The sequence below is a fragment of the Bos mutus genome, chromosome 4 (genome assembly GCF_027580195.1).
Source record: "Bos mutus isolate GX-2022 chromosome 4, NWIPB_WYAK_1.1, whole genome shotgun sequence".
NCBI lineage: Eukaryota > Metazoa > Chordata > Mammalia > Artiodactyla > Bovidae > Bos > Bos mutus.
Window position 1 is genome coordinate 97,842,107 of NC_091620.1, and position 22,749 is coordinate 97,864,855.

Genomic DNA, 22,749 nt, shown 5'->3' on the forward strand with positions numbered 1-22,749 from the left:
ATTTTAGTTAGGGAGAATCCTTAGGAGGGTTTCGACAATTTTTGTCAAAAAATAGCAATAATCAACAAATTCATTTTGAATGCTCTAAAAACATCTGTGATGTTGGCACATAACACACAATTTGCCTTTGTGAATGCCCCTAAGGTGCAAGGGAAGGACAAACGTAGGGTCTGGAACTTTCGGAGCAATGCACCCACCCTGGACAAGTCTAGTTCCGAGAGCAGACGCAGGCTTGGACCAGGAAATGAGATGGAGACAGCTGGGTTCCTTGGAGGCCTCTAACACAAATTACCTAGTTTCTTAGAATCTCAGCAAACACACTACACACTAAGACTGAAGGTCAGACAACGCTGTCTTCCAACTTTCAACCCCCTGGTCTTGGATCATCTTTATTAATCATTAAAATGCACATTTTACAATTTGTAGCTTCCTGAAGTTCTATTGCCACATAAACTGGCATAAATGGGCTTGACAGACAAATAGACAGAAACGTGTAAGTACCTGCACTTTGCCAGAACCATCATCCACCACGTGATGCTGGGCTGCCATTTGTGGGGAACTGTGCAATTTTGAGGCATCAAATGGAATTTGTTTTACGTGAGCCACTTTTTCTGTGACATACACTTTCCCGAAGCCATCGCTCTGATCTCTATCTCTCCAGTCCTTAAAGAACTGTTTGAAGATTGGTGTTTCACCTCCTTCTGGAAGAACTTGAATCTGAAATGTAAAAAATTATTATTATTATGATTAGCTCAGTGGGTAGAGCATCAGACTTTTAATCCAAGGGTCCAGGGTTCATGTCCCTGTTTGGTGCTCTGGTTTGGGCTTCCCTGGTGGCTCAGTAGTAAAGAATCCGCCTGCCAATGCAGGAGACATGGGTTTGATCTCTGGGTCAGGAAGATCCCCTGGAAAAGGGAACGGCAACCCACTCTAGTATCCTTGCCTGGGAAATTTCATGGACAGAAGAGCCTGGCAGGATATAGTCCATGGGATCGCAAATAGTTGAACATGACTAGTGACTAAACAACAATAATTATAAACAGAAAAATAAGAGACCAAGGAAAAACAATAATCTAGTTGTGGAGAAAAAACTAAGGAAATGCAAAGAGGAGCCTTTTTTTTTTTTTTAAAGATGACAAATGTAAACTTAGAAGCTGGAATCCTTATATGAACACAAAAGGAAAAGTATCAAATATGAAGCTAAAACAATTCAACCCTGCTTTTTTTCTTATAGCTAATCTAAGTGCCAATGAATTTGGATGTTTGAGAGAAGAATCAAGTCATTTCATATGTTTCCATTACAGTCAAATAAGTTTGACTGTTTTTCTATATTAGGTTCATAGAAGTTCTGTGACCTGAAAGAAATTATCTCCTTGTGCTGCTTTTGCCAGGACATAAAAATGAAGAGAAAAGATGAAGCTAGGAGATTCAGAAAAGAGCAACTAGTCAGTGTCTAAATTAATCTCCATGAAGGCAAGTATTTTCTGGGCCTTAGTCCATGCTGATACAACTTGCTCTAGGGAATAACTGATATATGCTCTCAGTTAATTCAACTGTGCTTGACCATCTTGACTTAAAGGCTGTGCAGGAAGTGAATGGGCTTTTATTCTAATCACAGTGTCCCACTGAAAGTCTAATCTCCAATTTCTGTAAAATTCTGTCCTCCACACAGAGTTCTAGAGCACAGGATGCAACATTGCAGGCACATAGGTAAGAATGACTTCTGTGTATGTTTTTTGGAACCAAATTCGCTCAGGAGTTTTGTGGTAATGTCATGAGCTCCCATATCTAAAAAATTTTTCCTAGCTAGTTCATTTCCATACGTACTTGGGTATTCGTAGAATAATTCATTTGCTGTAGGAATTCCTCAGCTGTCTTCATGGCAGCCTTTCTCTCCTGGGGATTAGCATCTTTACCTAACATGCAACATAAATGAAAGAGAATTTTAGAGAGGCAAGATATTACATGATTAAGAGATACTTGTGCACCAAAAAGCAAACATAATTAAAATTTAATTTAACTACAATACTGAAAAATGGCAAAAACTTCCTAGTATACTAAATATATTTAACAATATTATAATATAGAATATATAAAAATTCTATTTCTAGTACCCAAAGACTTTCTTTTACCCCATCATCCCTAGTAAATAAGGCTAATAGTAAGAAAATATGGTTTTGATGTCTGCATTGTATAGATCATGCAGAAAGGTAAGCTTTTTTTAAGTCAGAAAAGATGTTTTATTTATCTTTCTGAAGAAATACATATAAATCTGAAGTATGTCAACAATGCCAATGGCATTTTTTTTTTTTTTTTACCTTTCCATACAAAAATCTGTTTTGCAGCACCGTGGTCCAAAATGAAGCATTCTTCAGACAGAAGCATCGCCATGGAGAAGGGGTTTTCTTCTGCCACTAGACTCACTTTCATGGAGCCACTGGCATCTGAAACCTGACATGAAAACCATGAGCTTGCTTGAGGATCATCAGTGAGTTCTAAACTGTGATCATGGTGACGGCTGCACAACTCTGTACATATAATAAAAACCACTGAATTGCACACTTTGAATGGATAAACTATATATGTAAGTTATATCTCAACAGAGCTATTTCAAAGAAAACAAAGACAAAACAAAAAAACCCTCATGGACCCAGTTAGACCTGGAAAAGACTTTCTTAAAGCCCTTTAGGATAAAAGTACTACTAATAAAAAGCTAAGTTTCAACACAGAAAATAATAGTGATAATAATCATGGATAAAATTTGTTTCGGTTTTCACATATACCAGGAGCCACACAATGAAATTTACATGATTATTTCTTAGTCTTTATAAAAATCTTTGAAATAGATACTCTTGTACTCATTACACACACACAAAGCTGAAGCTTAAATGTTGATTCATTCAATATTCACTGAGTACTACCATATCCCAGACACTGTGGTAAGGAAGGCCCTGATACATTATAGCTTATGCGTACAGACTTTTTTCAATATGGAGCCTGTCATTTACTTAAATACTCTGTATAAATTATCAAAGTAAATCTCATGTCACAAATAAAACATCATAAAATAAAACTTGTTACATCTGTGTCACAAGTAAACTTACGGAGACTCCCGAAGTTTGGAAACGGCTATGTAAGTTTTTTTTTTTAAGCTAGAGACATACAGCTTACAAAGTCTTACAAAATTTCCTAGGTTAGAATTCAATTTTTTCAAGGCCTGGTAGGCTGTAAGGTAATCCACCTGGGCACTTGTTAAATACGCAGATTTGAGGGTCCTCCCTAGATGAGTGGTGGGGTTTTACAGCACTGCGGTGGGGCTTGAATTGTGTATTTTTAGAAATCACCCGAGGTGAGTCAGCTTCCCAGCCCTGTGTTGTTGTGTTAAGTCACTTCAGTCGTGTCTGACTCTGAGACCCTATGGGCTGTAACCTGCCAGGCTCCTCTGTCCATGGGATTCTCTAGGCAAGAATACTGGAGTGGGTTGCCATGCCCTTCTCCAGGGGATCTTCCCTACCCAGGGATCGAACCCGAGTCTCTTATGTCTCCTGCATTGGCAGGAAGGGTCTTTACCACTAGCGAGCGCCACCTGGGAAGCCCTGTTCAGCTATTTCAAATTATTTTCAGGACTGAAATAGAAGTATGCAATACATAATAGGCCCACTAGAGGGAGCATTGACTCAAAATTAACATTGTGTGTTAGTCGACTCTGAGACCCTATGGACTGTAACCTGCCAGGCTCCTCTGTCCATGGAATTCTCCAGGCAAGACATCTGGAATGGGTTGCCATTCCCTTCTCCAAGGGATCTTCCCGACCCAGAGATGGAACCCTGGTCTCCTGCACTGCAGGCAGATTATTTATCAACTGAGCCACCAGGGAAGCCCCAAGATTAACATGTTCATGCTTATTTCTTTACTCTCATGATGTTCTCTGAGGGGAGAACAGCTTTATTTAATGAGGTAACATAAAAGGTATTTGTTAAACTCTTGAAATTGGGTTTTAGAAACCCAATTCTAACAATAAAAATAATCAATGTAAATTAAAATAAATTTATGCTTAAAAATAATTAAATTATTATTTAATTAAAATTAATTTTAAAATAAATAAAAATAATCAAAACAAAACCCAATAATAAAAAACAAGCAGTCACAAAATCTTTAGAATAACAATTTCTGTGTGGCTTATATTAAAATTATCAGCATTTAGGAGTGGTAAAGACATCTTCTTTTGCCATCTAGATAAAAAGAATCTATTTCTCCTTTCTTTCTACAGAAAAGGAAGTTATTCTACACAAGACAGTCACTTGAACTTCATTTAAAAATCACAGTGTGTCTGAGCTAGACCATCCCTTTAAAGAGCAGAAAATAGACGTCCTTCTTGTCAGAGATGAGAAAAGGACTCAATTCCACAGGGAGATTGTGGTCTGCTCCAAATCATGTGCTTGGAAAGTTACAGAGGGAGGGAATGCTTAACGGATCCCATGTGAAGTCTCCTCACCTGGTACATCTTGTGGATTTTGTTACCCTCACCAGCAATAAAATCATAAAATTGTGGATTGGAAGGAACCTAAGTAGTTCCAGTTTAATCTCTCTTTTGTCAGATAAGAAAACTAAGACCCAGAATGGCCGTGTCTTGGCCAAGGTCGCCCTGGCAGTCCTTCCCACAGAGCTAACATGGAACTAAGTCTGCCAACACCCAGGACAGTTTTTACCCTTTTTCCTTCCAGCTGTTTGATTTGATAGCCTTGCCCTCTCATAAAAAAGACTTCATGATGGCTAAACAGGATATTTCAAGTGAGGTCACAATTTTATAGCTCATTAGGATTTCATAAGAAAAAGCTTACAGTCTTTGTACTCTACGAAGGAAACACTTTATTGAATGTATTGTACTGAATGTAAGATATCAGGACATATTGTCGCTGGAGCAACGAGTGGTGGCTGCGGGTGCTGGAGCGGCAAGCGGTCGAGAGGGGATACCCCACCTCCAAGGCAAGGAGCACTAGCTGCGCTTTGCACCAAAGAATTCATGCTTTTGAACTGTGGTGTTGGAAAAGACTCTTGACAGTCCTTTGGACTGAAAGGAGATTCAACCAGTCCATCCTAAAAGTGATCAGTCCTGAATAATCATTGGAAGGACTGATGTTGAAGCTGAAATTCCAATACTTTGGCCACCTGATGTGAAGAGCTGACTTGTTTGAAAAGACCCTGATGCTGGGAAAGATTGAAGGTGGGAGGAGAAGGGGACGACAGAGGATGAGACGGTTGGATGGCGTCACCGACTCAATGGACATGGGTCTGGGTAAACTCCAGGAGTTGGTGATGGACAGGGAGGCCTGGCGTGCTGTGGTCCATGGGTCACAAGGAGTCGGACACAACTGAGTGACTGAACTGAACTGAACTATTGCAAACTAGTACAGCAACAATATATATAATTTTTTAATTTAAATCACAGCAAATTATTTGTTTTTAATAAAAATTTTAAAAGTAATAGAAATAAGAGTTTTAAATAACTTGTGTTAAAGCAAAGAACAAATTCTTCCCACACATTTCTCTTTGAGGGCAACGAGGAACATTGTCATCTGTGGCAAACAGTCCCTCCCCAGCAGGTCTCCCCAGCACCATCCTGTCCAATAAAAACAACAGAACTTCCTACCAGTGAACTCACCATGTAGAGTTTAGCCATTTTCCTATTAGTTATATCTGCTTTGATGTCATCATCATCTTCTCCATCCCTAAGCTTTGGCTTTTTCCCTAATACCTGGAAAAAAGAGTACAGATAAAAAGATAAAGACCTCTTATTAATGGCGCAAAGTTTGAAAAAAAGATTCCTAAGTCATAGATTATAAAATACTAGCAACTGAAATGACAAGGCTCAGACATTTCTCACCAATCATACTAAACTGGCCTTCTCCCACAGGTCAAATCAATCGACAGCATTAAGTAAACAAACACTGAGTTTGCTGGTGATGTGAACTTTCAAGAAAGTGAAATCCCAAACTTGAAAGTGTAGGTCTCCGTATTATTGAAAACTGCTGCTGCTGCTGCTAAGTCGCTTCAGTCATGTCCGACTCTGTGCGACCCCATAGACAGCAGCCCACCAGGCTCCCCCGTCCCTGGGATTCTCCAGGCAAGAACACTGGAGTGGGTTGCCATTTCCTTCTCCAATGCATGAAAGTGAAAAGTGAAAGTGAAGTCGCTCAGTCGTGTCCGACTCTCAGCGACCCCATGGACTGCAGCCCACCAGGCTCCTCCGTCCATGGGATTTTCTAGGCAAGAGTACTGGAGTGGGGTGCCATTGCATTCTCCATTATTGAAAACTAGTAGGAATTAATTAAAATATGAGTTCTAAGTTCAGCTGTGCAACAAAATATCTTCCATAACCTCTGTTTCTACAAGCAATCTATAGGTTTTATTAATTTATTGTAACAAAATCTTGGGCAAAATTACTATTTGAGGGTAGGGTACTATTATTATTATTGATATAGGCTAGGCTAGATGAAATGTCAGTTAATCATATGCTTTGCTTCCTGCTGCATTTTTGACACAGAACAAATGAATGTTGAATGAATGAATGTGCTTATGTACTCTTTGCACACCTGATGCAATCCAAAAGTTTAAGAAAGCATTTTGTAGAAAATACATTTGGATCTGCTTTGAATTTCTGTACACTAAAATCATCCCCCAAAATGCCCATAAAGACGTTAATTAATGAATTTAATTAACTGACATAAGTATCATAGTATGCTAAGAACAGGAATCAAATATAAATGTATTCAAAACAATATGAGTTTTATAACACAAATATAAATGCAAGTTTAAAAATGCAAAGATGCTATTCATTTAGATTTAATAAATATTTAATATACAATGAAATTCCATGCATAATGTGTTTTACAGTCAGTATTCCTTACAAATATACTGTATGAAAATACATACTGCTGAATACCAGACAACAATAAAAGCTTAAATTCTAACCTATGCATGAGTACAGCACAGTCTCGAGTTTAGAAATATACTAAAGACTTATTTTCCTCTGGGAATATGCCCATCTTTTTGCCTACACAATGATCCATAAAATCCTTTAATTATTGAACATACTAAATGATTGCAATATAGTTTTCTTCTTTTGCTAAAAGTAGGATCAAACAAAAGTTAAAATGCAATCAAAATTGCTTTTTTTATAACAATTTTATCTTGGTTAGAAATATGTATTCCTTATAAGAGCAGTGAAAGATGTCATATACCCTTTTAAAGTTCTACTCCAATGAAGACAGTAGTTTGGAATCAATAGTTTGGGTTAAAGGACATATTTAATACTGAAGCAGAGAAATCTTATCTGAGAATGCTCCTTGAAAGTTTCACCTAAACCAAGACCTGTCATTCCAGCTTGGAGTCCTCCCCTTTCCTTCAGTTAGTTCCTGTAAGTTTCCACTTAAAAGTACCACCATCCTCTAACATGCTCCAGACGTAACTTTATCTTTCCACAAAATTGACCATTCTCCATCCCTGTCAGCGAATCTCTATTCCTCTCTCCACCTGGACTTACAATCATGACATCAGTTTTGAATACCTGCTGTCCTTCTTTTTGAATCTCTTAGCTGCTCAGTCATTAAATTCTCCCTCTTTACTGATGATGTTGAAAGTCTCTGATCCCTGTCTACATTAACCTCCACCCTAGTGAAGTTCTTCATCACCCAAGTCACAGGTTATGCCTACTCCTGTCAATTCCCTCCGGCCTTCAGGGCCCCATTCATCTTTTCATCCAGAAAGTTATTCTTTACAGTGGCTGGAAGACTCCCTATTTCACTTTACTTCAGTGTTTCAAGAAGATGACTCCAGATAAGATTTACATCTTTTATCTGCAATAGTGATTTTTTTTTCCAATTTTTTTGTTTTATTTATTTATTTATGGCTGTGCTGGGTCTTCGCTGATGCCCGGGCTTTCCTCTAGTTGCAGAGAGCAAGGGGCTGCTCTCTAGTTGGGTACACAGGCTTCTCGTTACCGTGGCTTCTCTCGTTGTGGAGCATGGCTCTAGGGCGCGTGGGCTTCAGTAGTTGTGGCTCCCAGAGTCTAGAGCACAGGCTCAGTAGTTGCGGCACACTGGCTCAGCTGCCTCAAGGCGTGCGGAATCTTCCTGGACTGGGGATGGAACCCATGTCCCCTTCGTTGACAGGGGGATTCTTTAATCAGTGAGCCCTCAGGGAAGCCTGGCAGTAGTGATTCTTAAGGTTCAATGTGCTCAAGCAACATCTGGGTAACTTGATAAAATACAGATTCCCAACTGCCAGCTGTTACAGTGGATTTGAGGTGAAACCCAGGAATCTGCAGGATTCCCAGGTGTCACTAGCAGTAAAGAACCCACCCGCCAATACTGGAGCCATAAGAGAAGTGGGTTCTATCCCTGGGTTGGGAAGATCCCCTGGAGGAGGGCATGGTAGCCCACTCCAGTATTCTTGGCTGGTAATCCCACAGACAGAGGAGCCAAGTGAGCTACAGTCCATGTGGTCACAAAGAGTCACACACAGTGGAAGCAACTTAGCACACAGGCATGCACCAGAAATCTGCAGATGATTCTGAACTGGATGCTACTGACAGAGCCCCAACTCCTCTGAGATGATTCTGAATTGGATGCTACTGACAGAGCCCCAGCTCCTCTGCTTGGTTTCCAAGGCACCTCCAGAGGCTGGATGTAACGTACTCGGCATTATTTCCCAGCATCTACCAAGTAACCTCCTCTAATCAGGCTGATGTTTTCCATGTTTCCCGGCAGCCATGCACTTTCCTTCCCCAGGGTGGTACATAATGCTGCATGTAACTGTCACCTAGGTTGACGGGGTGTGGCAGAAGCAAAACCGAACAATTACTCTTTGGTTGATTCAGCTAATTATAATTAGCACAATACTGTTCAGCATAGTAATAGCTACCACTTATTGAATGTCTCTTATGAGTCACACATTGGGTCAGGAGCTTTAGACACATGTTAATTTCAACCTTATAAGAGCTCCTGTGAACCAGATACTCTTATCATTTTACAGAAAAGGTCACTGATACCCAATGAAGCAAAGAGATTGTTTTACACACTGCTACGTGTTGAGGCTGAGATTCTGGTTGTTGTTCAGCTGCTCAGTCATGTCTGACTCTTTGTGATTCAATGGACTGCAGCACACCAGTCTTCCCTGTCCTTCACCAGCTCCCAAAGTTTACTCAAACTCATGTCCATTGAGTCAGTGATGCCATTCAACCATCTCATCCTCTGTCGTCCCCTTCTCCTCCCACCTTCAATCTTTCCCAGCATCAGGGTCTTTTCTAATGAGTTGGCTCTTCGCATCAGGTGGCCAAAGGATTGGAGTTTCAACTTCAGCATCAGTCCTTCCAATGAATATTCAAGGTTGATATTCTTTAGGGTTGACTGGCTGGATCTCTTTGCAGTCCAAGGGACTCTCAAGAGTCTTCTCCAATGCCACAGTTCAAAAACATCAATGCTTCGGCACTCAGCTTTCTTTATGGTCCAACTCTCATAACCATACATGACTGCTGGAAACTGTAACTTCAACTATACGGACTTTTGTCGATAATGTGATGTCTCTGCTTTTTAATACTGTCCAATTTTGTCATAGCTTTTCTTCCAAGGAGCAAGTGTCTTTTAATTTCATGGCTGCAGTCACCATCCACAGTAATTTTGGAGTCCAGCAAAATAAAATCTTTTATAAGGTTTCTCAGGAGACAGGTAAGGTGGCCTGGCATTCCCATCTGTTTAAGAATTTTCCACAGTTTGTGGTGATCCATACAGTCAAAGGCTTTCAAGTAATCAATGAAGCAGAAGTAGCTATTTTTCTGGAATCCCCTTGCTTTTTCTATAATCCAAAAAATGTTGGCAATTTGATCTCTGGTTCCTCTGCCTTTTCAAAATCCAGCTTGTACATCTGGAAGTTCTTAGTTCATATACTGCTGAAGCCTAGCTTGAAGGCTTTTGAGCATAATCTTCCTAGGAGGTACAATGAGCACAATTGTGCGGTAGTTTGACCATCCTTTGGCATTGCCCTTTTTTAGGGACTGGAATGAAACTGACCTTTTCCAGTCCTGTGGTCACTATTGAGTTTTCCAAATTTGCTGACATATTGAATGCAGCACTTTCATAGCATAATCTTTTAGGATTTGAAATAGCTCAACTGGAAATCCATCACCTCCACTTGCCTTGTTCGTAGTAATACTTCCTAAGGCCCACCTTACTTCAGACTCCATGATGTCTGGCTCTAGGTGAGTGACCATACCATCATGGTTATCTAGGTCATTAAGACTTTTTTTGTAGTTTTTCTGTGTATTCTTGTATTCTTCTTAATCTCTTTTGCTTCTAATAGGTCCTTACTGTTTCCGTCCTTTATCATGCCCATCCTTACATGAAATGTTTCCTTGATATCTCCAATTTTCTTGACATGGGTTATTTTATACTTGTCTGCGATTGATTTTATTTCTTTGAAAATTATCCATTAATGATAGTACCCCACTTGTCTAAACACCATGTAGTGGAATGCATTTATCTATTTATTGCTTTTTATTATGTTGCATGTATTCAACTACAACTTTTCAAGTGCCATAATGTCCCACACTTAATATAACCAATGCTTATATATCAGTGTGTACCAGACACCTTTCTAAGCACTTTACATTTATTAAATAGTTTCATATTCATAACAAGCTATGAGGTGGCACTTTCATTATCCCATTTTACGCTTGAAAAAACAAGACTAAGTTCATGCAGCTAGTAGGTGACAAAGTCCAGATTTGAACTCTGACTCCAGAGTATGTGTTCTTAACTAACAGGCTGTGCTGTCTCTCCAAGCTATGTCCAAAAGTCTTCACTTCACTGTTTAGGGCTTGTCGCTGGAGATGAAGCAGAGGGTGCTTCATAGCAGGGACTGTATATTTCTATTTATTGTCATGTTTATTTCTCCCATTCTGATCAGAATAATGCCAGCAAATACAGCGTGCAACACTCATCCTATACACAGTGGGTGGGTACTCTCCCTTCCTGTCTGCATAGCTCTCATTTTCCTCAGAGTCCCATCTGCCTACTCCGCTTTCCTCTTGGTTCTGCCTATGCTGTGGGCATTACAGGCTGAAAGAGAGGAGTTCTTTCATCTGTCAGTGTTGTGGGAGCAAACAGCCCTTAAAAAAGATAAAACAGACATGGAAGAGCTACTAAAAAATGTAAAACAGTAAAACCATGATACTTTTTTATCCACAGAATCATCAGAGGTTAGGAAAAAACTGACAATATCCAGGGTTGGGAAAATTCAGTATTCTACCAGGCATTCTGGTGAGAAGGAACATTCTTCAAAGTGATGAACAGTGACAAAAACCTTAAAAGCATGGCCTATCCAGCCTACTCTGTTGACCATACTTCACAAGATACGTGAAAAGTCCACTAAACACATATCCTAACACAAAAAAACCCATCTGTTTACCTTCTGAAAGTCACAGCCATGCACAGCACGTTTCTCTGTATACATATAGTTTAGCCAGGTATGCTACTAAATTATTAAAAGCAAACTTCATAAATTAAACTATGAACAGTGGCCACTTCTTTTATAATTTTATTTTAAAGATATGGAAGAATATTTAATAAATTTTCAGAAAAATGCATGTGTGGCATCAACAGCGCTTGCGTAATGTTTTTAAAAAATACAGGTCATAGATAAGAAAGAGTTCCTCCACCAACTATGTCTACTCACGCTTGGAATGCAGCTCTGCTCACCACTATACCACCAACACTGTACTCTATTTACTCTCATGTGTAAGGTAATTCGTGTCAACATATGCATATAAATACACATTAAGGAATATGATGGCATTTCAAATAAATGACTTGGATAGGAAAAAAAAAAGGATGCCTATCATTTGATTCAATCCTTCTATTCTAGTAGCTTATTCTAAAGAAATAATTAAAATGTATGCAAAATGTATCCCCACCATCCCTGGGATTCTCCAGGCAAGAACACTGGAATGGGTTGCCATTTCCTTCTCCAAAGCGTGAAAGTGAAAAGTGAAAGTGAAGTCACTCAGTCGAGTCCGACTCTTCACTACACCATGGACTTCGGCCCACCGGGCTCCTCCGTCCATGGGATTTTCTAGGTAAGAGTACTGGAGTAGGTTGCCATCGCCTTACTTAAACTAATTACCACTTCATTTTAACTTTGTGATGGTGGTTTAGTCACAAAATCGTATCTGACTCTTTGTGACTCCATGGACTGTAGAGTCCAACAGACTTCTCTGTCCATGAGATTTCCCAGGCAAGAATACTGGAGTGGGTTGCCATTCCCTTCTTCAGGGGATCCTCCCAACCCAGGGAGCAAACCCAGGTCTCCTGCATTGCAGGCAGATTCTTTACCAACTAAGCCAACAGGAAAGCCTGACTACCTCAGGCTTCTGTCTCAGCCTTATTCCCTCAGTTCATCAAAGGAGAGTAAATATTACTGGATCCCTAACAGCTCTAGGCATTTTGACCAAAGAAGCACTTGTTAATGTAAAGACCTAGAAGGAGCTAGCAGGGGCCCAGGGTTCTTAAGTTTTCAGCTAGGAAATGAAGTAGCTCCAAAGATCACAGGGACTAGTTTGTTACAGATGAGGACCTAATTTGTTACAGATGGGATGTGAATACAAAAATGGGCATATCTCTATCTTTTCCTCTCTTTTTATCAGTAACATAATGGAAATGCTTAACAATGTAAAACACGACTCCAAGTATATTAAAGAGGTTGGAAATTTGTGGAAATACAATTTTGTTCTTTGCCTGGACTTTCTTTTCTGCTGTTTATTCTTTGCCTTCAACAGGAGCTCAATTCAAAACAACTCAGGAGACATTTACATTAAATTATTAAAGCAAACACACAACCCAGCTCTATATTCACAATCCCCGATCTTCAGAATTTCTAGGTTTTCATGACCTGTGCCAAGACCATCCTCAGCATCTTGCCTGTTTCTTTTGTAAGATCCACTGCTACTTTGTTTAAATAATAAGTTGGCCTATGTGTAAATTTGTTTTCTTAGAAAGGATCAAGCAGTTAAGGAAAACTTTGCTATACTTTCATAATCCTTACTGACTTCTCACATTTGCAATTGTATTTATTTATTTTAAAGCTTTTAGCCAGAGCCATCTATTTTGGATACAAAATTCCAACATTTGCAATCTAGCTCATACAAGATCCATTTTCCCTCCTTTGACATTCAACAGAAACTTCAAGATATTTGGACACTTTACAGTAAGAAATTAAAGTAAATAATAAGAAAAGAAGAGATAATGATGTGGCCTGGAAGAAGAACAGTACATAACTCAAACTCCAAATCACCTGGGATAAAAATTATTTACACTGGTGTCAAGTCCTACGGTGTTAAACAGAGGGTCTTATGTACTTCTCAACCCAATTTCATCTCAAGATTAGGAAAATGAGTTAGGAGTGTGCCTTAGGCCCAGGTCTTAAAAACACTGAAGCAAGGATGTAACTAACCCCCTGGAATTCCAACTCCTACTGCAGTGCTTTTAAGAGAATGAGACATGGCATTGTTTTTACCTTAATTATTTTACTGTAAATGGCTCTGCTTCTTTTTTCACTAAAAACAGAGTAAGTTTCTGCATTCTAAGGGCTAAAATTTTAACTGCTCAGTAGTTTTGTGTTTTATTTCCTTTCCCTAACTGGAAAAAAGATCAATACAGTGCAAGCATATGGTAAATAGAAAGAAATTGTTCAAGTGAAGTACAGCCTCATAGTTTCAGTATATTTACTTACTTCGAGACAGTTTATGTCTTTGATAAGACTAATATTTGATAACAGGGAAGAAACACTCATATAGAATGACAGGCAATTCCGAGAAAAGTGGCACCCTCCTGTAGCCAGCTCCACCTAATATGGAAACAGTCCAACATTTGCCCTCCTGCTCTCTCTCACTGATGTACTTCCCCACCTCTAAAACACCTTTATCCCTTTACTGGTAAGTCATATAAAGGGTAATTTAATACATCAAATAGTGGGTAAGGTATTTTAGACCGAGGGAAAGCATGTGAAATACCTGTTTGGATAAAAGGACAAAAGTGAAATGAGTGTCTACAAGAGAGCTTCGTTTCATTATCCCGCTAGGGCTGTCCAGTAGAATTTTCTGTGACTATAATGTTTCATATCTGTGTGATCCAATACAGTGGTCACTAGCTACCTGTAGCTACTGAGCACCTAAAATGTGGTGAATGTCACCAAGTAACTAAATTTTAAGTGTTATTTAATTTTAGCTAATTTAAACCAAAACCTAAATAGCCACTTGTGTCTCACACGTCAAATGCATGCTTCATTTGACAATGTAGCTCAGGAGGATGCAGAGAACGCTGTGGCCAGGGGAACTGATCATGATGGAGACCTGAACCTCAGCATTACTGTAATAACCACACTGTAGAGATTATATTCAGGGAGTCAACATCATGAGAAAGTTAACTCATAAATGATTATAATATAGAAAGCTAATCCACAAAGTGCTACTACATAAAGCTAACATGACTTTCTTTAACATGGAAACATAACTCCCAAGTTATTAAAATATATAAGCCAGAATGTCAACTTACTAAACTAGAGCAGCTGTTTTCCGCTGACTGCATACTAGAACCACCTAGGAGTTATAATAAAGAACACTCAAGTTTGAACCCCAGCCCCAGAGATTCTGAATGAAGCCCTAGCACTGTGTATTTGGAGAGACTCTGGGCTGGGTACAGTGATACAATTTAAACCTTTAGTGGTATCAGCTTTGGTAGCATGGCTCACTCATCTTCACCATCAGGACAAGTCTGCCGAGCATTTCTGACTGTCACATGCATGCAAGCTAAGTCACTTCAGTCATGTCCAACTCTTTGCAATCCAGAGGACTGCAGCCCTCCAGACTCCTCAGTCCATGGGATTCTCCAGGCAAGAACACTGGAGTGGGTTGCCATTTCCTTCTCCAGGGGATCTTTCCAATCCAGGGATCGAACCCATGTCTCTTACATCTCCTGCACTGGCAGGTGGGTTCTTAACCACTAGTGCCACCTGGGAAGCCATATCTTCACAAAAAGAATTAATCTTGTGGACAAATTAACATAGGCTGGTGCTCTGGAGGTTGCCCTGAGTCAAATCTGAAAGATTCTAGGCTTTCTGCTCCTTCTGGGGATTATTAGACCTTTTTCCTGTAAGATCTCAAACCCATTTGGATATTTCTACCTGACCAGTGCTTGAATGCATGCTTTCATCATTGGTCTTTATGGTTCCTAATCTTCATGCTTCACAATGAGCATCCTCCACCCTTGTCTTTTTCACAATCCCTTCTCTTACTAATATTAGACAATCTGAGCTGGATGGACCCACAACTAAATGACTCCGTGACCTTATTCTCATATTTCAAATGGTATAATAATTACTACCACTCACAGTTATGATGATGATTAAATGAAATAAATAAACCTGAGTTACATATAAAACTTAATCAGATTAGGTAGAGTTTTATGACAAGAGAGTTGTGAAAGTTCCTCTTTACTTAATTCAGAAAACCAGATATTTTTCAAGCACCACAGAGTACATGAAAGCCATTTTGAATTTGCTCAGTTAAATGTTGGTGCTAGGAAATTTTAAAAATAAAAAAAAAGAAAATTCCCAAACACCAACATTCAACTGAGCAAATTTAAAACGGCTTTCATGTACTCTGAGGTGCTTGAAAAATATCTGCCTACCTTTTATACTCACATTAAAACAATGTATTTTCTTTCAAAGAAAATGTCTACCCCAATTACCCTGCACCTAATGCCTCTACAATATGGATGAAAGGTTGCACTCTAATCCTAAGTGATATAAAATAAAGGGTCAAGCCAGCCTATTGAGCACAAAAAATTATGCTACAAAAGCTAACACTTTCCGTATGGAATACACAAAACAGGTATGGCTGTCAAAAATGCATAGCAAAATTTTGGAAGATCAACAGATGTGGGTCCCACCTCTCTGCATGTTTAAGATCTGCCATGGAATGAAAATCTGCCGTGATCTGTGAACCACAGATATCCTATTCCCAACCCACGTGGGCAAGTTACATAGGCTCTCTGTGACTTTCTTCATAGAGTGAGGATGCAGAGATGCTATTGGTGTTTTGCCCATCTTGCCTAGGTCTACCCCCAGGCTCATCAGCAAGTAATTCCTTAAAGACCAAAGCCTTCTGCTGTCTTATCTGATGGCATGATCTGGCCACAAAGCTGTACCATACCCATACACAAGGCAGCTGGAGGTTCTGGAGAGTTAATACCCAAGGGGTGACCCTCAACCAATGAGGAATAAGAGTTACCAGCTAAATTCTGCAGCCACCTCAGCCTTCAGTGGGCCAGTTCTGAAGTGTTTTCCATATAGTTTCTCAGAGGGTCCCTCTAGGACTAGGTCCCAGTTGCCTGTAGCAGTAAGTAACTTACTAACAAACTATTGCTGCATTTCACTCCTACTCTGTGCTTCCAGGATCATCTTCCAAATAACAATCTGCTCCCAAGTCCTTTTCCCCAAATAGGCATTTGAGGAACATAAACCAAGACAGGGGATAGTAAATGTATCCATTTCATAGGGCTATTTATGAAGTAAATGAGAGGATAACAGGCAGGAAGGCCAGGGGTCTCCAAATGGAGGAAATAGGCTGCAAGTGTCAGACATTTTTTATCTCTCTTTTAAGTGGCAGGAGGAAACAAACCAGTGATATGTTTTTTTTTCCCTTCTCTATACAAATTTAAAAAGGAGGTTCTTCTTAAAATACTGTGCTGCCATAATGACACCTGGTTCACCTGAAGTTAACCTTTCTCAAACCTTGAGTTAACCAATGCATTTTTCTTATGGAAATGTTTGTCTTAAGCTATGTTAATATACTATGCATTTATCCCAGACTCTGTCTTCAAGTCCCTAATGTCTCATGGCTCAGAACCAACTTGACAAACCAGTTTGTTATACTCAGACATTGTCCCCCTAATCTGTGTAAACGAAACTATTTCTATGGTAATCTGCCTTTCTACAAGATTCAAGTCAACCATTTTATGGCCCTGGGATGATACCCTGGTGCCAAGATTATCCCAAAATACATCTTTTGGATGAGGGGCTTGATGCCATTCTGAGTTTTAAGACATTCCTTTCTTTCATTAACAGACTGCTAGTGACTATATATTGGAGAAGGCAATGGCACCCCACTCCAGTACTTTGCCTGGAAAATCCCATGGATGTAGGAGCCTGGTAGGCTGCAGTCCATGGGGTCGCTAAGAGTTGGACATGACTGAGCGACTTCACTTTCACTTTTCACTTTCATGCACTGGAGAAGGAAATGGCAACCCACTCCAGTGTTCTTGCCTGGAGAATCCCAGAGACGGGGGAGCCTGGTGGCTGCCGTCTATGGGGTCACACAGAGTTGGACACGACTGAAGTGACTTAGCAGCAGTGACTATATAATATCCAGCTAAAAACTAGCAGGTGGGTATTCTTTCTGCCCCCTTCTGATGTCTATGTCAGAAGATTTCTCTATGTCTTTTATACTTAAATAAGACTTTATTACACAAAAGCTCTGAGTGATTAAGCCTCGTCCCTAGCCTCGGACTGAATTCTTCTCTTTCGGAGGCCAAGAATCCCGGCGTCTTTTCGTGGTTCAGCAACAACCTTTCATAAACCAGCTTATCCATGTACAGCCCATATAAGAATGCCAGTTGCAAGTGGGCCCTGGATGTTTGTCCTGGTGCTGCTTGTTTTACCTCCTCTGCAGCAAATAAAATCCATGACAAATTTATTTTTTAGGTTATTGAATTTTTGTGTGCTTGACAAGAAGCACTTGCATTATCTAAAGAAAATGCAGCTAGAAAGAAGAAAAAGTGAACAGAAAATTCAGCCAACTAGTGAACCGTTTGCCCTTACCCATGTAAAGGAGGACAAGATGAAATTATTCTTCTATATTTTAATATTTAATTTACAAAATGAAAATGTCAAGGAGTTATGAATCACTGAATCTCAGAGATCTCGCCCTTCGATATTTGTGTCTGGCTAATTCTTAGCACAGGGACAAGAAGAAATCACCTGAAACTGCCAAAAGAAATACAGTCTTACTATCAGTTCTTTTATTACTATATATATATATATATTTATATACACATATATATATATATAATCACTAATGTCACAGCAAACATGAGGAGAAATAAAACTAATAGAGGAACTAGAAACATGCCATTCTAGTGTAATATTTGTGTTAGTTTATCAATTCAGATATAGGGAAGAGCCACCCTTCCATACAGGCCATCTGTCTTGGAACTGCATTATCCTATTGATAGGGCTTATCACTCTTCCCTCACTTCAGCTACAAACTAAAGGAGAAATTACCTCATTCAAAAAAGCTTGCCAAGTAGTATTAGCTTGGATTGACTATATAAAGTGACATCTTATTAGTAAGGTCACGAATCTTTATGTTGAACTTTGGTGTGATAAAGTAAATTATTTGAAAAATCATCTTCCTGTAGTATATCTGGTTAGCTATACTTTTACTATATTTCTTATCTTTGTTCAGAATATTTCAACTGCCCCCACTGGATGAGCCAATGAGGAACAAAGTGGGTATCTGAATTAAATACTAGACAGGGTCTTCTTTGCTGGCGGCTCAGAGGTAAAGAATCTGCCTGCAGTGCTGGAGACCCGGGTTTGATCCCTGGGTCGGGAAGATCCCTGGAGGAGGGCGTGACAACCCACTCCAGTATTCTTGCCTGGAGAATCCCAAGGACAGAAGGGCTTGGCAGGCTGCATTCCATAGGGGCACAAAGATTTGGATACAACTGAAGCAACTGAGCACACATCCAATAAAAATACTCATTAAAATAAATAACAAATGAACAGCGCCTTGAACAGTGCCTGGCACATGAAATAAGCTATCAGTAAGTGGTAGATACAAGTAGCTACAGCAACTGTAATGCTCTTAGAAGCATAACCGTGCAGCATGCTCTACTTCTCACTATAATTCTGTTGATTTGGTGTGTGTACTAAGTATCATTTATTGTAAAGCAAAAATGGGGGATAATTTAAGTGTACTGCAACAGAGAGAAGAAAAGGAAAGATTTCTATTTGCTGGTACCTCTGACACTTCCTGTCTACTTAATATGTAATAAGAGGATTACTCTAGAGAGAGTGGCAAATATTTTGAATCCTCTTACCTCAAAAATCTTTGAATGGCAAACCCATAAATGGACCACATGGCTCTCATAACAATGTTATTTCAATCACACAACAAATTCTGGTGAACTTCTCTGGTGTGCCAGATACCACGCGACATGACTAGGAAATTCCAAAGTATGTAAGACATTGTTCAATTTCCCAAGAACTAAAAGAGGCTGGAAAATAAAGGAGGGGTAAACAAGGAAGCTAAAGCTACTTGGATAGCACACAAAGAGAAGTGTACTTCTCTAACAAGAAGTGTAGAGAAGTGTACTTCTCTAACAAGCACATTGCTCTAACAAAACGTTTTCTGTTGTCTCTTAGTGTTAATATGTTCACTGTGCCTACTGACCAAACTAACATCTTACGCAACTCAGATTTCCATCCTCGCAAAGCATAAAGTTGTGACTAACAAGGAATTAAGAGGGTGAGAGGTGCTTCCCAGGTGGCTCAGACAGTAAAGAATCTGCCTGCCACTGCTGTAGATGCAGGTTCGGTCCTTGGGCCAGGAAGACCCCCAGAGAAGGAAATGACAACCCACTCCGGTATTCTTTCCTGCAAAATCCCATGGACGGAGAAGCCTGGTGAGCGACAGTTCATGGAGTCACAAGGAGCTGGACACGACTTAGTGACTGAGCACACACACAAGAGAGCAACAGAAACTACTTTAATGAGTGATGTATGTGTGTGGGTGTGGGTGTGTGTGTGTTATAAACCCCCAAAACAACTTTGTGTTTTACATTTAACGAGTTCAAAATACCCATGTTTATTCTCTGACACTAAAAACCTGTGATTTTTGTTCTTATTTATACTATTTCCCTATGGCACCCGACTCCAGTACTCTTGCCTGGAAAATCCCATGGACGGAGGAGCCTGGTAGGCTGCAGTCCATGGGGTCGCTGAGGGTAGGACACGACTGAGTGACTTCATTTTCACTTTTCACTTTCATGCATTGGAGAAGGAAATGGCAACCCACTCCAGTGTTCTTGCCTGGAGAATGCCAGGGACGGGGGAGCCTGGTACGCTGCCATCTATGGGGTTGCACAGAGTTAGACACGACTGAAGTGACTTAGCAGCAGCAGCGTACATCTTTAGACCCTTTAAAAAATTACACACTTGTTGTTCCAAAATTGTCATGAGGGGATTTTCAAAATCGCTCCCAATTTCTATTAGTTGTACTTCTTTGGTTCATTTGACACTATTCTACAAAGATAAATGAGGATTGATATATTTAATCAAAAATTACCCCCAGAAAATAAAGTTTCTCCTATTCTCTGTTGTATCACTTTCAAAATGATCAAGCTTGATTCAAATATACAATATTATTTTAGTTAAAAGATTAATATATAATTCCATATAAATCCAGTAAACTCAAGATTATGCTATGAAAGCAAACATGTCCACAAAGAAGCTTCATGGCATGTCAACAGAATTATAAATTTGCAAATTCTAACTTGCTTTTTCTTCATCTTTTACTTTATGTGATAAAAATATATGGCTATTCCAGTGCTTAGATTATTAAACATTCAAAAGCATTCCTGCTTTTACTTTCTGTAAATTCAAATTGTACAACCTTGGGAAGCATTAGTACCCCAGCCTTTAATGTAAAGTATTGGAGAAAAATAAATATATAGGGTGATTTCAAAAATAAAGCCCTACATCTCTACAGTTTCTTAGAGTTCATGGAGTGTATTACTTTTAACACAGCCATCAGGAGAGGCAGCACTAGGATTACTGACAGTGGCCACGCAAAGTGGTCAAGGTGAGTGGCCAGCACTGATGTGTGCTAGAGAGTCAGAGGAGAGGGTTTTGGACCCTAAGTGAACAAAAATTGAAATGGTGTCCAATTTTACTGAACACTAAATGGGGAAGTGACTAGACCTGGGAAGGAAGATTTTACAGATGGCAAGACCCAAATGTAGCTCCTGGGGACCTGCACTTTCACAGAACGAACAGTTTTAGACATCAGCTATCCATTTCTTCCTGTACTAGGTATTCTCACCTGGAGAACATACAATCTACCTAATACATGGGAAGGCAGATAAGCTCAAGGCTCGGTTATCACTTGCCAGGAGGTAAGTTGTTAACCATTGATTTATAGAAAGAAGACTAGCAGAATATATAGATTATGCTTATCTAAACACTAACTGCTCCTATATCAATGTTGTCAGTTTTAAAAGTTAATCAGTCATATGGCTTTCTTCATATCTTCGCCAACACTATCATCTAAAACACAGGAAAGGTTTTAAAGCAATACTATCCTCTTTGCAACAGGAAGACAAATGTAATTGGTTATATAGTACCTCAAAGTTCACAGTTAATTGTATTAATTATCTTCATATTAACAAGCAATGAGTTAGAGATGTGAAAGTTACACAGATAATAAGGCAGTACCTTGCCCTCAAGGAATTTAGTGTAGCATCATAATTAAGATACAAATTTCGCTGGGCCAAGTACTTTGGGGAAACATAACTAAAATTTTACTCTTTGTCTAAACAGACACCTCTAAAAGATAATTTAAGAAACACCTCTACAATTCAACTCTAGATCTTACTTACAAGATACTCAGATCTTAATCCATCATGAATATCTAATCAACTTGTCAAAAGAATGACTGAATAAATTTTCTTATTTTCAAGCAATTATGACTTATAATAACAAGATGAACATAATTATTATATGGGGAGATCCTCTAGAGATTATCTTATATGCTATTGTCATGCAGTTTAAAATACGTAAGTTTGGGAGGGATGTATTGGGAGTTTGGGGTTAGCAGATGTAAACTACTATATACAGAATGGATAAACTACAAGGTCCTACCATATACAGCACAGGGAACTGTATCCAATATCCTGTGACATTGGAAAGAATATGAAAAAAAAGTATATATAAGTGAATCACTTTGCTGTACAGCAGAAATTAATGCAACATTGTAAATCATCTATACTTCAAAAAAAATTTTTTTTAAATAATATAAAATACATGAGTTTTATTATGAGAAATCTTTCAACTTCTGATGGTGTCACTCTGACCATGCTTTCCAGCATTTGAGGACCCTTACAATCTGTTCCTACTCTTGGTCTATGTTTCAGATTCAGTGCATGCTTATCTTCTCCATCAGACAATAAAATATAGCCTCTGAACTTGATTGGGAACCAACCTGGTGATCAATAAACACTGATTGACTGAAATATCATATGACATTCTAATTTTTCTTTCCAGTTTTCTCTTTTAATCCAAAATTTAAAATGATTGTACATATGACTTTCCAGGGAGCCTTAGTGCTTTTTATAGAAGCAAGAACTCTAACAGTTCAACAACACAGCATCTGTTCATAATCTCCCTGTAGTATTTTTACTGCCAGGATTCCTTCTATAGCATGTACAGTGATTATGGGCTAAACAAGTTCATTAAATTACACTGAGAAAAAACTCTTTCCAGGTTAGTTGCTTTGTTGTTGTTTCAAAGTACTTGCTCCTTCTTTTTGCTATCTACCCTACAGATAGCAAGATGCTGTCTTTTTAAAAATGAAAGTCT

At 39.1% G+C, this 22,749-nt stretch overlaps 1 protein-coding gene across 1 annotated transcript in view; it reads right to left on the reverse strand.

The window, feature by feature from the left end:
- Positions 1 to 22,749, reverse strand: part of SCIN (scinderin) — a 79,019-nt gene that overhangs the window by 24,785 nt on the left and 31,485 nt on the right. The window contains exons 5-8 of the mRNA XM_005908538.2: positions 5,663 to 5,755; positions 2,319 to 2,451; positions 1,828 to 1,916; positions 502 to 717 (exon numbers count right to left, since the gene is read on the reverse strand). Of these exons, the coding sequence (XP_005908600.2) occupies positions 502 to 717; positions 1,828 to 1,916; positions 2,319 to 2,451; positions 5,663 to 5,755 (531 nt within the window). The remainder of the gene's footprint in view (positions 1 to 501; positions 718 to 1,827; positions 1,917 to 2,318; positions 2,452 to 5,662; positions 5,756 to 22,749) is intronic.